The 16,958-nt window shown below is 40.6% G+C and overlaps 1 protein-coding gene across 4 annotated transcripts in view; it reads left to right on the top strand.

Annotated features, from left to right (window-relative positions):
* The window catches only part of LOC140610659 (adhesion G protein-coupled receptor E2), a 39,223-nt gene extending 23,891 nt beyond the window's left edge, over positions 1 to 15,332 (top strand). Inside the window, exons 15-19 of one of the 4 annotated variants that reach the window (XM_072786955.1) lie at positions 1,267 to 1,333; positions 1,586 to 1,677; positions 3,381 to 3,549; positions 3,635 to 3,745; positions 15,179 to 15,332. In XM_072786955.1, coding sequence (XP_072643056.1) covers positions 1,267 to 1,333; positions 1,586 to 1,677; positions 3,381 to 3,549; positions 3,635 to 3,745; positions 15,179 to 15,187 — 448 coding nt within the window. In that variant the 3' untranslated portion in view covers positions 15,188 to 15,332. Of the gene's footprint in view, positions 1 to 1,266; positions 1,334 to 1,585; positions 1,678 to 3,380; positions 3,550 to 3,634; positions 3,746 to 5,043; positions 5,254 to 15,178 lie in introns of those variants that run through there. The other 3 variants (XM_072786956.1, XM_072786954.1, XR_012012235.1) reach the window with 3 other exon arrangements.
* The last annotated feature ends 1,626 nt before the right edge of the window (positions 15,333 to 16,958 follow it).

Raw genomic sequence — 16,958 nt, 5'->3', positions numbered from 1 at the left:
ATCTAATCATGACATCCAATGATACGTTCTCACAGCCTCACATTTTATTTATTTATTTTAATTTTTAATTTTTTAAAATTTTTTAATAATAAATTTATTTTTTATTGGTGCTCAATTTGCCAACATACAGAATAACACCCAGTGCTCATTCTGTCAAGTGCCACCCTCAGTGCCCGTCACCCATTCACCCCCACCCCCTGCCCTCCTCCCCTTCCACCACCCCTAGTTCGTTTCCCAGAGTTAGGAGTCTTTATGTTCTGTCTCCCTTTCTGATATTTCCTACCCATTTCTTCTCCCTTCCCTTATATTCCCTTTCACTATTTTTTATATTCCCCAAATGAATGAGACCATATAATGTTTGTCCTTCTCTGATTGACTTATTTCACTCAGCAAAATACCCTCCAGTTCCATCCACGTCGAAGCAAATGGTGGGTATTTGTCGTTTCTAATGGCTGAGTAATATTCCATTGTATACATGACCACATCTTCTTTATCCATTCATCTTTCGATGGACACCGAGGCTCCTTCCACAGTTTGGCTATTGTGGACATTACAGCCTCACATTTTTGTTTTATTGTTTTTTTTTTTAATTTATTTTTTATTGGTGTTCAATTTACTAACATACAGAATAACACCCAGTGCCCGTCACTCATTCACTCCCACCCCCCGCCCTCCTCCCCTTCTACCACCCCTAGTTCGTTTCCCAGAGTTAGCAGTCTTTACGTTCTGTCTCCCTTTCTGATATTTCCCACACATTTCTTCTCCATTCCCTTATATTCCCTTTCACTATTATTTATATTCCCCAAATGAATGAGAACATATAATGTTTGTCCTTCTCCGACTGACTTACTTCACTCAGCATAATACCCTCCAGTTCCATCCACGTTGAAGCAAATGGTGGGTATTTGTCATTTCTAATAGCTGAGTAATATTCCATTGTATACATAAACCACATCTTCTTTATCCATTCATCTTTCGATGGACACCGAGGCTCCTTCCACAGTTTGGCTATTGTGGACATTACAGCCTCACATTTTTGTTTTATTGTTGCAGTATGTCAAATTGTGTGTCTCTGCTACATTTGAGATTTGTGGGTTTTAAGACCGTATTTACTTTCTTTATCATGTATCTTCAGAGCTAACCACAGAGCCTGTCACAAAAGAGTCACTCAGTATTTGTTGATGAATGAATGAATGTTGGTGAGTGAATTTACATGATAGTTCTACATTCCTAAGGACCAATGCATTTTTGTGCTCTCTTGCTCAGCTGCTGGCTCAACCCAGAAGAGAGATTTATATGGAGCTTCCTTGGGCCAGTCTGCACCATCTTCTCTGTGAGTGATGACATCAGAGCATCCTTAATGCTCAGCTGGGGGTCATTAGAGGAGCAGAATTTTAAGGGAGGGTGACAGAAGCAGGCATGTCACTGGATTTGTTTAGTTTTCTAAGACTATTCTTAAAACTACAAACTCTACCATTGATAGTTAATATGAAAATGACTTGAATATGGAACTGATGTTGGACAGGCTAGGATGCAGAGAACAGATCGAAATTTTATTCAGTAAACCTTCTGTGGTTTTCTGAAGGTCAATTTAGGTTTCTTTCTGATGACCCTCTGGATTTTGAAAAGCAAACTGTCTTCCCTCAACAGTGATGTATCCACCCTCCAGAACACAAGGTAAGATGAAGAAAAGAGTGACAACCCAACAGACACGTGCGATCCTAAGGGCAAAGCTGTGTACCTCAGCAGTCCCTGATGCTTCTTCTCGGGGTCTTCTGAGGGGACCTGAGTAGAGAGATGAAGCTATTCTTCTATGGAAGATAGCTCAGATTCACTGGTGTGATGCTGACAACCTGGGCAAATGTGCTATGCTTTTTCTATTTTTCAGAGAGAGAGAGAGAGAGAGGGAGAGAGAGAGAGAGAGTGGTGGAGGGGATAGAAGAGGGAAAGGGAGGGGGAGAATCTTTTGCAGGCTCCACATTCAGTGGGAAGCCTGACTTGGGGATCCATCCCAAGACCCTGAGATCATGATCTAGCTGAAATCAAGAGTCAGACATGTAACTGACTGAGCCACCAAGTTGCCTCTGTTCTATTTCTAACCCCAGTTTGTGACTCCCTCAGAAACAGGGAGAATTGGCATTTGTTAATAAACATTCTTTGGACTTTTGCCATCAGTCCTATGACTAATGTGCAGAGACCATTTATTTTTCTATGAAGCACTTAGAAAAGCCTGTGACTAATCCCACATCCTAGCTTACACTTCCACACCCCACCCTCGATTCAGGCTCCTACTGACCCCTCTTCCATTCCTCTCTCTGGAGAAAATCCTATTCCATGTCAAATCTTCTGGGAGGCTTGGGCAGTCCTTTGCTCCAGCAACGTTTGTGCAAATTTAATGTTGTTCTTTCGTTTTCCTATCATTATCCTTTCCAAATGAAAATAGAAATATTGCCTTTGTTATTTTTAATGCCCAGGTCCCAGCACAGAACCTGATGCATGATGCCTTCTCCATAGTGTTGGATGAAATTCAGGATCTCTATATAGCATGATAAAACTTTTGAAAATTACTTTAGGAAGTGTCCCTATCCTCCCAATCCAAATCAAAATGCCATCCTTGTCAAAGTGGCATGTTTTTTTTTTTTTTTTTTAATTTTTTTTTATTTATGATCGTTACAGAGAGAGAGAGAGAGAGAGGCAGAGACATAGGCAGAGGGAGAAGCAGGCTCCATGCACCGGGAGCCCGATGTGGGATTCGATCCCGGGTCTCCAGGATCGCGCCCTGGGCCAAAGGCAGGTGCCAAACCGCTGCGCCACCCAGGGATCCCTCTGCTGCTTTATTTATTTATTTATTTTTTACTTTCATTTTTTTTTATTGGTGTTCAATTTACTAACATACAGAATAACACCCAGTGCCCGTCACCCATTCACTCCCACCCCCCGCCCTCCTCCCCTTCTACCGCCCCTAGTTCGTTTCCCAGAGTTAGCAGTCTTTACGTTCTGTCTCCCTTTCTGATATTTCCCACACATTTCTTCTCCCTTCCCTTATATTCCCTTTCACTATTATTTATATTCCCCAAATGAATGAGAACATATAATGTTTGTCCTTCTCCGACTGACTTACTTCACTCAGCATAATACCCTCCAGTTCCATCCACGTTGAAGCAAATGGTGGGTATTTGTCATTTCTAATAGCTGAGTAATATTAAAGTGGCATGTTTTATAGGAAATCATTGATAATAAATTTCAAGCTGATCACCAGTCAGTCTGAGAACTCATCACCAGCAGGGGAAGACGAAGCATTGATGGACTAAAGAGGTGAGAAATGGCTTTCATTGTGTTGCCCTGGGTGAATCGTGAGCCTTCTTTCTCTTCCTACCCAGGATGCTGACATTTAAAGCCATAGCTCAGCTCTTCATACTGGGCTGCACGTGGTGCCTGGGCATCCTGCAAGTGGGTCCAGCTGCCCACGTCATGGCTTACCTGTTCACCATCATCAACAGCCTGCAGGGTGTCTTCATCTTCCTGGTGTACTGCCTCCTCAGTCAGCAGGTACTACTGCCCAGCTCCCACCTGGGATGCTTCCTATCCTCACTCATCTCAGTGAACTGATCCAGAGCATACTTTGCCTCTGCAGGTGCGGGAGGAATATGGAAAATGGTTCAAAGGAATCAGGAAAACAAGAGCTGAGTCAGAGAAATACACACTTTCCAGCAGGGCCATGTCTGATGTCAACAAACCCATGATGGTAAGTAAGATCAGGCATTGCTCCCAGAACACTTCATTAAGTGATCTGCTTGAGTACCATATGCTCACTCCATTTAGCAATGTTAGTGTGCAGCAAAATATGCCTTAGAGTGCTCTCACTTACTTTGTTTTTGACTCATTAACTATTTTTAAACATTTTTATTTATTGCTTTTTAATTTGAATTCAATTAGCCAACATATAGTCACTCATAAACTGTTAACAATGACATATTTTTAAAGGGTTGTTTTAGACAAATACCCACTATTTGCTTCGACGTGGATGGAACTGGAGGGTATCATGCTGAGTGAAATAAGTCAATCGGAGAAGGACAAACATTATATGGTGTCATTCATTTGGGGAATATAAAAATTAATGAAGGGGAATAAAGGGAAAGGAGAGAAAATGAGTGAAAATATCAGTGAGGGTGACAAAACATGAGAGACACCTAACTCTGGGAAATGAACAAGAGGTAGTGGAAGGGGAAGTGGGCAGGGGGTTGGGGTGCCTGGGTGATGGGCACTGAGGGAGGCACTTGGCGGGATGAGCACTGGGTGTTATGCTATATGTTAGCAAATTGAACTCCAATAAAAAATTAAAAAAAGATAAAAAAGGATTGATTATATGTTGGACCACAAGCTAGTCTTAATAAATTTAAAAAGATTAAAATTAAAAAATAAGGAGTTGTTTTAGAATATATTTTGTTCTTAGAGAGCTATGTTCATGTTAACACTTACACATCAACACTCTAATGAAGCACCTGCTGTATGCCAGACATGCCCACTCGGTAAACAAGACTCAGTGATCTGAAGCAGTGACGCACATTCTACTTAAAGCCATGTTACCCTATCCTTTTTCTCTACCTCCACCTATATCTCACTGAGCAGCAAGTCACATAAATGCAAGCATGGGGGAAGTTGATGTACATATTTATAAATTAAACAGAAATAAGTGTTATCTGGCATTTTGGAATCTTGTCAGAGAGCTTGATATTTTCAGTACCCTGTAGCCACCAGGAAGGCAGGAAGATAAACAATAATACCATAGGATAATTCATGGCTATGGATATTAGGAACCAACACTTACTAGTTTAGATTTAACTGAGTATTTACCTATTGTTTCTAAACTCTTCTATTGTCTGTAAAAGACTCCCATGAGTCTCCCTTCCCATCTAAAGGAACCTACTCTCCTGCCAGGAAGTCTTCCTGTATTTCTCCCAGCCTCCACTGGCACTGGTTCTGCCGCTGAATCTTCTGTCTCCTCCCCCTTCCTCAGTAAATGTCTTACCACCTATTTCATAGAGAATTCAGAGTCATCTGATGACACCCGGTGAAGTCTATGTCGTTGGCCATACCAACCAAACATCAGCATGCATCCTGTCCACAGTCCCTTATCATTGGTGCAATTTCTCTCCACCTCTACGTCGAGTGCTTCCACCTACTCTTTAATTCCATTCTTCATGGCTTAAAGGTAATTATCTTTAAGTTATTGTTCACACATTCTCCCTCTCTCTTGCTCTCCTTATGTCACAGCCTTAAAGTATTCTTTCACAGTTCTGCAAACATATTTGGTTCTGTCCCATCTTAAAATCATGTACTACCTGTTCCCTTTTTAGCTATCAGCCAAGAGTTGACTTCTTTCTCTGTCTCCATTTCCTTGCCTTATACTCACTTCCTCCTGCACCTCTTGCAAATATGGTTTCTTTACTCTATCATGCCACCCAAACAAATATCTCTTAGATCTACAATGATCTCCATGTTCCTAAAAAGTTTTCTCAGAAACTTGGGACAATATTCATCTTTTCTTTTTTTAAAAAATATTTTATTTATTTATCCATCACACACACACACAGAGAGAGAGAGAGGGAGAGAGAGAGAGAGAGAGCCAGAGACACAGGCAGAGGGAGAAGCAGGCTCCACCCAGGGAGCCCGATGCGGGACTCCATCCCAGGACTCCAGGATCGCGCCCTGGGCCAAAGGCAGGCGCTAAACCGCTGAGCCACCCAGGGATCCCCTGCCCTCATCTTTTCTGATGAAACACTCCATCATTATCTCCTCTAGATTCTACTCACATACATTTATTTCTATGTCTTTCTTCCATTCTCCCTACCTTTTACCTCTTTGTTCCGTTTATGGCTCCATCCAATGGATCAGTTCCAGAATGACTTCAGTTCTCACTAGGTTATTTCCACCTAGACAATAGCATCTATTTTTTAGGTTCAGTTACCACCTAGATACAAATGGCAGCAATATATATTTCTCCATTTGATCTCTGAGATCTAGATGAGTATTTATAGCTTCTTATTTCCTATATCTTGAAGACACCTTTAACTCAGTTTTATTAACTCTTCTTCTGTTTGGTGTAAGTTCTATTTGCTGTTCTTTCTTTCAGTTCCTTTAGGTGTGAGGTTAGCTTGTGTATTTGAGTTTTTTCCAGTCTTGTGAGGGATGCTTGTATTGCGAGGTATTTCCCTCTTAGGACTCCTTTTGCTGTATCCCAAAGATTTTGAGTGGTTGCATTTTCATTAGTTTCCATGAATCTTTTTTTAAAAAATAAATTTATTTTTATTGGTGTTCAATTTGTCAACATACAGAATAACACCCAGTGCTCATACCATCAAGTGCCCACCTCAGTGCCCGCCACCCAGTCACCCCCACCCCCCGCCCACCTCCCCTTCCACCACCCCTAGTTCATTTCCCAGAGTTAGGAGTCTTTCATGTTCTGTCCCCCTTTCTGATATTTTCCATTTATTTTTCTCCTTTCCCCTTTATTCCCTTTCACTATTTTTTATATTCCCCAAATGAATGAGACCATATAATGTTTGTCCTTCTCCGATTGACTTATTTCACTCAGCATAATACCCTCCAGTTCCATCCACGTCGAAGCAAATGGTGGGTATCTGTCGTTTCTAATGGCTGAGTAATATTCCATTGTATACGTAAACCACATCTTCTTTATCCATTCATCTTTCTTTTTTTTTCCATTCATCTTTTGATGGACACCGAGGCTCCTTCCACAGTTTGGCTATTGTGGACATTGCTGCTAGAAACATCGGGGTGCAGGTGTCCCGGCGTTTCATTGTATCTGTATCTTTGGAGTAAATCCCCAACAGTGCAATTGCTGGGTTGTAGGGCAGGTCTATTTTTAACTCTTTGAGGAACCTCCACACAGTTTTCCAGAGTGGCTGCACCAGTACACATTCCCACCAACAGTGTAAGAGGGTTTCCTTTTCTCCACATCCTCTCCAACATTTGTGGTTTCCTGCCTTGTTAATTTTCCCCATTCCCACTGGTGTGAGGTGGTATCTCATTGTGGTTTTGATTTGTATTTCCCTGATGGCAAGTGATGCAGAGCATTTTCTCATGTGCATGTTGGCCATGTTTATGTCTTCCTCTGAGATTTCTGTTCATGTCTTTTGCCCATTTCATTACTGGATTGTTTGTTTCTTTGCTGTTGAGTTTAATAAGTTCTTTATAGATTTGGAAACTAGCCCTTTATAGTTTCCATGAATCTTTTCAATTCTTCTCTTATTTCCTTTTAATTACCCATTCACCAAAGCAGGATGCTCTTTAACCTCCACGTGTTTGAGTTTTTTCCAAATTTCTTTCTGTGATTGAGTTCTAGTTTCAAAGCATTATGTTCTAAAAATATGCAGGGGACAATCCCAATCTTTTTTTTTTAATTTTTAAAATTTATTTATGATAGTCACACACACAGAGAGAGAGGCAGAGACACAGGCAGAGGGAGAAGCAGGCTCCATGCACCTGGAGCCCGACGTGGGATTTGATCCTGGGTCTCCAGGATCGCGCCCTGGGCCAAAGGCAGGCGCCAAACCGCTGCGCCACCCAGGTATCCCGACAATCCCAAGCTTTTGGTATCAGTTGAGACCTGATTTGTGACCCATTATGTGGTCTATTCTGGAGAAAGTTCCATGTGTGCTTGAGAAGAATGTGTATTCAGTTGCGTTTGGATGCAAAGTTCTGTAAATATCTGTGAAATTCATCTGGTCCAGTGTATCATTTAAAGCTCTTGTTTTGGGCAGTCTGGGTGGCTCAGCAGTTTAGCACAACCTTCAGCTCAGGGTGTGATCCTGGAGACCCTGGATCGAGTCCCATGTCAGGCTGCCTGTGTGGGGCCTGCTTCTCCCTCTGCCTGTGTCTCTGCCTCTCTCTCTCTCTCTCTCTGTATGTGTGTGTGTGTCTCATTAATAAATAAATAAAATCTTAAAAAAAACAAAGCTCTTGTTTCTTTGCTGATGTTGTGCTTAGAATATCTGTCATTTGCAGAAAGGGCCGTGTTGAAGTCTCCTACTATTAGTGTGTTATTATCTAAGTATGTCTTTTTTTTTTAATATTTATTTATTTATGATAGTCATCAGAGAGAGAGAGAGAGAGGCAGAGACACAGGCAGAGGGAGAAGCAGGCTCCATGCACCGGGAGCCCGACGTGGGATTCGATCCTGGGTCTCCAGGATCGTGCCCCGGGCCAAAGGCAAGCGCCAAACCGCTGCGCCACCCAGGGATCCCTGAGTATGTCTTAACTTTGGTTATTAATTGATTGATATACTTGGCAGCTCCCACATTAGGGGCATAAATATTCATGATTATTAGGTATTCTTGTTGGATAGACCCTTTGAGTATGATATAGTCCCTCTTCATCTCTTACTACAGTCTTTGGACAAACTTTAATTTATCTGATATGAGGACTGCTACCCCAGCTTTCTTTTGAGGACCATTTGAATGATAAATGGTTCTATAACCTTTCATTTTCCGGCTGTAGTTGTCCTTAGGTCTCAAATGAGTCTCTTGCAGACAGCAAATAGATGGGTCTTGCTTTTTTATTCAGTTCGAAACCCTGCACCTTTTGATGAGATCATTAAGCCTATTCATGTTCAGAGTTACTATTGAAAGATGAATTTAGTGTCATCGTAATACCTATTCAGTCCCTGTTTTTGTGGATTATTTCTTTGGGCTTCCTCTTTCTTTACAAGGTCCTCCTTAATATTTCATGCAGAGCTGGTTTGGTGGTCACATATTCTTTCAGCTTCTGCCTCTTGGAAGCTCTTTATCTCTCCTTCTATTGTGAATGAGAGCCTTGCTGAGTACAGTATTCTTGGCTGCATGTTCTTCTCATTTGGGACCCTGAATATAACCTGCCAGCCCTTTCTGGCCTGCCAGGTCTCTGAGGAGAGGTCTGCTGTTAATCTAATATTTCTCCCCATTTAAATTAGGGATTTCTTGTCTCTTGCTGCTTTAAGGATTTTCTCTTTCTCTTTGGAATTTGCAAGTTTCACTATTAAATGTTGAGGTGCTGAATGGTTTCTACTGATTTTTTTGGGGAAACCTCTCTATCTCCTGGGTCTGAATGCCTGTTATCTTCCTCAATTTAGGGAGGTTCTCGTCTATGATTTGTTCAAATATGCTTTCTGGCCCTCTGTACCTCTCAGCGCCCTCGGGAACCCCAATTAAATGTAGATTTTTCCTTCTGAGACTATCATTTATTTCCCTTAACCTTTCCTCATGGTCTTTTAATTGTTTTTCTTTTTTTTCCCTCAGCTTCCTTCCTTGCCATCAACTTGCCTTCTATGTCACTCACTCTTTCTTCCATCTCATTAACCCTCATCGTTAGGACCTCCAGTTTGGATTGCATCTCATTTAATGGATTTTTAATTTCAGCCTGATTAGATCTAAATTCTGCAGTCATGAAGTCTCTTGAATCCTTTATGCTTTTTTCCAGAGCCACCAGTAGCTTGATAATTGTACTTCTGAATTGGCTTTCTGACATTGAATTGTAATCCAAATTCTGTATCTCTGTGGCAGAGAGGACTGTTTCTGATTCTTTCTTTTGTGGTGAGTTCTTCCTTCTAGTCATTTTGCTCAGTACAGAGTGCTTGTATGAGCGGGATGAGTCCAGAATATCAAACACAATCTAATAAATTTCACCCCAGATGATTCTGACAAGGTCAGAGACCAGAAATTGAAAACAAATATCAGACTGAAATAAAACAAAAGGACCACTAAAGAAAAACAAATTTTAAAACAAAGTAGTAAAAGGTGAAAGATTTATACGATCTGAAACAAGAGGGGTGGTGGAAAGAGAGGTGGGTGGGCGGTTGGGGTGACTGGGTGATGGGCAATGAGGGGGGCACTTGACAGGATGAGCACTGGGTGATATGCTATATGTTGGCAAATTGAACTCCAATAAAAAATTAATCATCAGAATTCCACAAATTCTTTTTTACTGTTTTTTAAGCATTTGGTGCTAAAAAATTAATTGTGCAGATCAACTTTTACAATCCACTCTGTTTTCTTTCCCTTTCACTTCATACACAAAAGTTCATCATTTAGTTTATAAAGCATTATTTTGAAGTGAGCCATCTTGTTTTGATCATAGCACATGGAAAAGGTAGACCAAGGGTTGATAACCTCACCAAAGATATTCATCTCCTGGTACAAAACCAGAGATTTATTTTATTAACTCATACAATGACAATGCCAAGAATACCTTTAGATAGACAGTAAAGATATGTCTCTAATGTTACTGATTAAAAATAAACATAGCAGTAGTGAGAATATGGAGAAATGAAAATTCTCATACCTTGTTGATTGGAGCATAAAATGGTACAGTATCTTTTGAAAACAGTTTGGTAGTTCTTCAAAATGTTAAGCAAAGAGATACATGACCCAGTAATTCTATTCTTAGGTACAACCATACCTTGTTTTATTTCATGCCACATTATTGCATTTCTCAGATACTGTGTTTTTTTCAGACTGAAGGTTTGTGGCAACCCTATGTCAAAAAAATCCATTGCTGCCATTTTTCTAATAGCATTTACTCACTTCATGTCTCTCTGCCACATTTTTGTAATTCTTACAATATTTTAATTTTTCAATTATTATTTTATTTGTTACAGTGATCTGTGACCAGTGATTACAATTCACTGAAATCTCAGATCATGGCTAACATTTTTTAGTAATGAAATATTTTTAAATCAAAAAGTAAGTAAATAAAGCATTTGTTATGAGAAGTGATCCATGTTATGAGAAATGATTTCCCAGACAGAACATGAAAGACTCTTAACTCTGGGAAATGAACAAGGGGTGGTGGAAGGGGAGGTGGGAGGGAGTTGGGGGTGACTGGGTGATGGGCACCGAGGTGGGCACTTGACAGGATGAGCACTGGGTGTTATTCTATAAGCTGGCAAATTGAACACTAATAAAAATAAATTTATATATATATATATATAAATAAAGCTGCTTGTGGAACTGAAAAAAAAGAAATGATTTCCCAGAAATAAGGAAAAGTTATATGCATAGATGAGGTAAACAATATGTAGAATTCCACAAATTCTTAAAGCGAATTATGAAGTTAGTTTTTATAAAAATCCTTCTTCATTTGTTATATGTAATTATATTTTTGTAGTAATAGATCTTAAATGCTACAGAACTAAAAATTGCTAAATATTTAATAAATGTCATATAAAATATCTTAAGTACTTCATTAATATTAAAGTTGCCAATTAATACACCTAAAAAATAAAACAAAGTAGTAAAAAAAAGGCCAAGAATCCCAAAGAAGAAGAAAAAAAAAAGAAAAGAGAAAAAAGAAGAGAAAAAAACAAATGTAAAGAGAAAAAATAAGAAAAAAATAATGAGAGGGAAAAAAGGGGGGACTGGGAGATGGTGGTAGTGACAAAGTTGTAGTGGAGGGAGAATGTAGTCTCCCTGAGGGGTCCTAGAGGGTGATCCTCTTGGTTCTGAGTATATTAAGTTCTGTATGTTAGAAGATGCCCAGTCCCAAATTTATATAAACCAGAAACACTTGTAGAAAGCCCCAACATTGACCACCAAAACATAAATAAGATAAAAGGGGGGGGCAGAATGGGAATGAGGAATCTCACAGAATGAACCAGTATGGTATACCATTTGATTCTGGGTGCATCCTGGTCATGTTTTAGAAGGTATTAACTTCTGCCATTGTAGAACAAAATGAGGCAGAGAAAACCAAAAACACAAAATAACAACAACAACAACAACAACAACAACAACAACAACAACAAATATCTCCCAAAAATAAGTTGAATATGTTGAAGGGAATCTAGAAGTGAAAATATATCTAAAACCTGTAATTGTAGAAGTATGAAAGTCAAAAAAGGAAGAAACTTAAAAATGAAAAGGTGGTAAAATATTGTAGTTAAGGTGGGAAAAGAAAAAAATATTGGAAATTTATAGTCTGATATAAAAATGAGTTGTACTGGAAAAATGAAAAAAAAAATAGGAGTACCCTCTAGTTCTTTGTACTGTAAATCCCTCGACTTCCCCGGAAGCTTTCCAGGGCTGCTTGGTCAAGAATTTGCTCTTCCCCTGTCCTTCTAGCGGGTCTTCTGGGGGAGGGGCCTGCTGTGCTGATTCTCAGGTGTGTGCACCTGGGGGAGCTGCTCCGCCCGCACCGGGTGCCGGGCTCAGTGGGAGCTGTTTACCCTGTGAGGCCTCTGTTCCTTGGAGGCCCGCCCCTCTCAGGCACAGGTGACACAAGGAGGAATAACAACACTGGTGGCAGCCAGGTCTCCAGCTCTGGCGGGGTCAGCTCCCCCCACAGTAACTACTGCAGTCTCCCAGTCCGCACTGGCCTAGATGCTCCCGGGGCGGGGGTGCTGATCTGCACAGTTTGGGGGCGCCAGGCGGCAGAGGGTCCTTGCTGTCCTGTGCCCTCCCCACCTCCACCTGTGCCGGGGGAGCGCAGGATAGTCGCTTTGTCCACTGGGCACCTGGGATCCGGGACCTGTGTTGCTGGAATTGCACTCCTGGGCCGTGGCTCCCGATGGCAGCAGGGTACAGACCCCCCCGTCTGGAGCTCCCGCCTGACCGACTGGCTTCTACCCGAGGCCCCGCTGGGTGCGGGCTCCAGCCCTTTACCGAGATTGGCCCGCGGTGTGCGGTGCGCTCTCCCCCTGGTGCACTTCCTCTATTAGTGACTCTGGGAGAATGGAGGCTCCACTGCCCCTCCTGCGATTCTGCTCGATTTCCCTGCTAAGCAATTTTCCCTCTTTCAGTTTTTTAAATTCACTATCCCTCTTTGGTACAACGGGTTTGCACATATTCCTTGTCCTTGAAACACTCTTGTTTTCCTTGATTCAAAAGTATGTCAGCCTTCACATCTCAGTTCAAGTGTCCATTCCTCCAAGAAGCCTTCTCTTCCTGCTTTGGTTAAGTCAGGTTCTCTTATTTTTCATTCTGATGGCCCCTGTGCCTTTCCTGCAGAGCATTTGTCAGAGTCATTTTAGTATTGGTTTTTACTATTTGATTTGTGTCTGTCTTCCCTGTAGATTTCAGGCCCAACAGGTGCCATGTTGGTTTTTCCCTCTAATGTATCCCCAGCATTTCACATGGTGCCAGGCACATAGAAATGCTCGATACATAACTGCTGCATGATTGTTTAAATTAAATCAACAAAGTGCAGCTGCAAAAGGGGCAGGAACTGTCTTGCTCATCAATCTCTTTCTAATTTTCCCAGTGCTCATTAATGGTCTAGAGAGCCAACAAGTGAAGGAATAAATAATGGAATGAATTGCCTGACCAGGAGGGTAATAAGACAGGAGAATAAACTACTGATTCGGTAATGATGCCCCCTTTTCTTGCAAATTTCAAGTTACTTCTCAGCCTCGTGGTTTTTTTTTTTAAAGATTTTATTTATTTATTCATGAGAGACAGAGAGAGAGAGAGAGAGAGAGGCAGAGACACAGGCAGAGGGAGAAGCAGACTCCATGCAGGGAGCCCAATGTGGGACTCAATCCAGTGCCTCCAGGATCCCGCCCTGGGCTAAAGGCAGGCGCTAAACTGCTGAGCCACCCAGGCTTCCCATCAGCCTTGTGGTTTTATTAATGACCTTCACATCTACTTATTAAAACCCAAGTATTTCTTTATGATCCAAGAGCATTGTGTAGATATACTGACTGAAACAGGTCTGAACTGAAAGACCGGACCAGACCTGAAAGGATATACATAGAGGGAGAAGCAGGCTCTCTGCAGGGAGCCTGATGCTGGACTTGATCCCAGAACCCCAGGATCATGACCTGAGGCAAAGACAAACATTCAACCATAGCACCCGGCATCATTCTCCTATTTCTGTCATTGTATCTTCTTTCCTGTATTTCCTCCTCTCCTGCCTCCCTCTTTCTCTTATGAAGACTGTAGTCTTTACATTCTCAGACCCCATCTAAGAGACTTAATTTTTTTTACAAAGTCCATTTTTTCCATGTAATGTTACATATTCACAGGATCCAGAGATTAGAACGTAGGCATCTTTGGGGGAATCATTATTCTGTCTACCATAACTACTGTGCATAGGTTTGGTTTGCTTATTGTAGAACCACCAAAATCTGTCTCATGATAGATCGTATTTGAGTAAGTATCACTCCCTCCTCCTGAGATGATATACACATTATAGGAATATACTCTCTGTGAGAAAAATACACACACATAGCCAAGGAAGGTATCTAAAGTGTGAATCATCTGATCAACTCTTTCATATACATTCTGTGCACAAAAGGCCAAGGAAAAGAAATCCATTCCTTAATGTGGTTGTGTCCTCTCCTGTCTCCTCAAATATGTGTGTCTGGTGTTTAAAGATATTAGTGTCTCCCCCCCACCCCCGCCCCGATCCTGTCATGTCCTCTGTGGCTTCCTGAAGCCTTGTTCAAGAAAAGCACAATATTTGCTCTTGTGTTTAGTTCTGAATATTTCCACGAGGCACAAGTTTTGTAAGCTTATTATGTAAAGATAAGCATGTGAAGCTGCCTAACTCAAACATCAGAAATCACACTACGCATTATGGACCCGGAAACAACTACCTCATATTGCAAATGGAAAGGATAAGGCATAACGAGGAGAATTTTGTGTTTTTCTCCTTTACATCATTGGTGATTGAAAACAGGTGATATGTCCCACCTTGTGTTAACTTACCACCGACCTCCTTTATTTCTCTATGTGTAAAGCAATATTTCACAAATCCAGAAGCAGAGGAATTAGGGTGGGTATATATATATATATATATATATATATATATATATATATATATATATATATATATATAAATCTCCATACCTTGAAACAGATCATTTTTTTCTGTCACACATTCCATTGCTCTTACCTTCTGTATTTTGGGGATTAGGAAGTATAGAGTAAAAGAAGACCAGGGTGTTGCAAAATGTAATCTGATGTGGCTTTTTGTTTTAATCTGAAATATCCATCTGGCAAGGAAACATTGTGATTGAGATCTTCTTAAATGTGATTTGATCACATGACTCTGAGATTAAGACCCTAGCCAAAGCCAAGAGTCAGGTGCTCAACTGACTGAGCCACCCAGGTCCACCAAAGGAAAATGTAACATTCTCTTTCTGTAGTCTTGTATTTCATTTCTAAAATATTATTTTTTCTAGGTTAATTAAAATATCTGTTAAATTATATCCTCCTATCCCATGGAAAATTGGAACTGTTAATCTCTGAGCCCTTGAGAGAGGATAAACAAGACTTCATTGTGTGTGTATTTCAAGAAATTCACCATGTCAACAGTGTGAAAGAAGTCAATCTTGCTTGATACACAATGCCTGCAAAATCTGGAATTTGTGTGCTTAGAAAACTCTCAACATATAAAGAGCCATCTGTGGACCAATTTCTTGATCACTTTGTTTACAACCTTTTCTGAAGTCTCTTCTTCCTACAAAGATGCTTCTAGATGCTGAACGTCTATGAGCAGGAAAACCTGCCTCAATGGATTTTCCTACCCACAGCAACCATGAGAATGGACATGTTCACCCCAGAGTCTGGATTTTGAAATTTCTTTGTTCTGTGTTCTGTGGGCTTAATTATTCATGCTTTCAAAGATATTGATTTCTAACTAGGTCCAAGGGAGTGATCATGAGAGACATAGGTATAACCTTCATTGAGATTTCAGGAGAAAATAAATGATTTTTGCAGCTATAGTGGACTCAGAGACTGAAAGATTCCTATAAATCTTGTCTCTAAACCTAGATAACTGAAGCATAGACCATTTCAGTCACCATCTTGTTTTATCCTCATAGATGATATAAGTGGAAAACTCTGATCATGATATGTATATTTTGGGCTTTGGGGGCTAGTGTATTAGTTACTACATTAGTCACATTAGACATTAGTCAAGGTTATCCAGAGAAATAGAACCAACAGGACACACATGTTTTTATGAAGGGATTTATAATGAGGTATTGGCTCACATGATTATGGATTTAAGTCCCATAGTCTGTTGTCTGCAAGCTGGAGACCCAGGAAAGTTAGTGGTTTAGTTTAAAGGCCTGAGAGCCTGAGAGCTGATGGTGTAGATTCCACACTGTGTCTGAAGTCCTGAGATTTGAGTCTGTTGATTGTAGAAGATGTATGTCCCAGTCAATTTACCAGATTGAATTAACTCAAACTTCCTCCACATTTTAAAAAAGATTTAGGGGATCCCTGGGTGGCTCAGGGGTTCAGCGCCTGCCTTTGGCCCAGGGCGTGATCCTGTAGTCCCAGGATCAAGTCCCACGTTGGGCTCCCGTCATGGAGCTTGCTTCTCCTTCTGCCTGTATCTCTGCCTCTCTCTCTCTCTCTCTCTCTCTCTCTCATGAGTAAATAAATAAAATCTTAAAAAATAAAAATAAAAAATTTATTCAGGCCCTCAAGGGATTGGATGATGGCCATCCATATTGGAGAGGGGCTTCTGTTTTATATAGTCCACCGAAATGGTAATCCTTTCTTGAAAACCTGTACAGATGCACCCAAAATTCATGTTAACCAGCTATCTGGCAACTTTTTGCCTAGTTGGGTTGACATATAAAATTAACCATCTCTGCTGCGATCTGTAGCAACAATTTAACTGCTGTTGTAGCATGAAAAGTGCCATAGACACTCAGAAATGACGATCATGACTGTGTTTTAATAAAACTTTATTTTTAGACACTGAATTTAAATTTCATGGAATGTTCATATAACACAAAATATCATTCTTCTTTTGATTTTTTTTGCCTGTTTAAAAGGAGGAGGGGGCAAGATGGAGAAGAATAGGGTCCCCAAGTCACCTGTCCCCACCAAATTACCTAGATAACTTTCAAATCATCCTGAAAACCTATGAATTCAGCCTGAGATTTATTTATTTATTTATTTTTTTTATTGGTGTTCAATTTACTAACATACAGAATAACCCCCAGT

This window comes from Canis lupus, chromosome 19 (genome assembly GCF_048164855.1).
Source record: "Canis lupus baileyi chromosome 19, mCanLup2.hap1, whole genome shotgun sequence".
Classification (NCBI taxonomy): Eukaryota; Metazoa; Chordata; class Mammalia; order Carnivora; family Canidae; genus Canis; species Canis lupus.
This window is presented reverse-complemented; position numbering and strand designations above follow the sequence as displayed.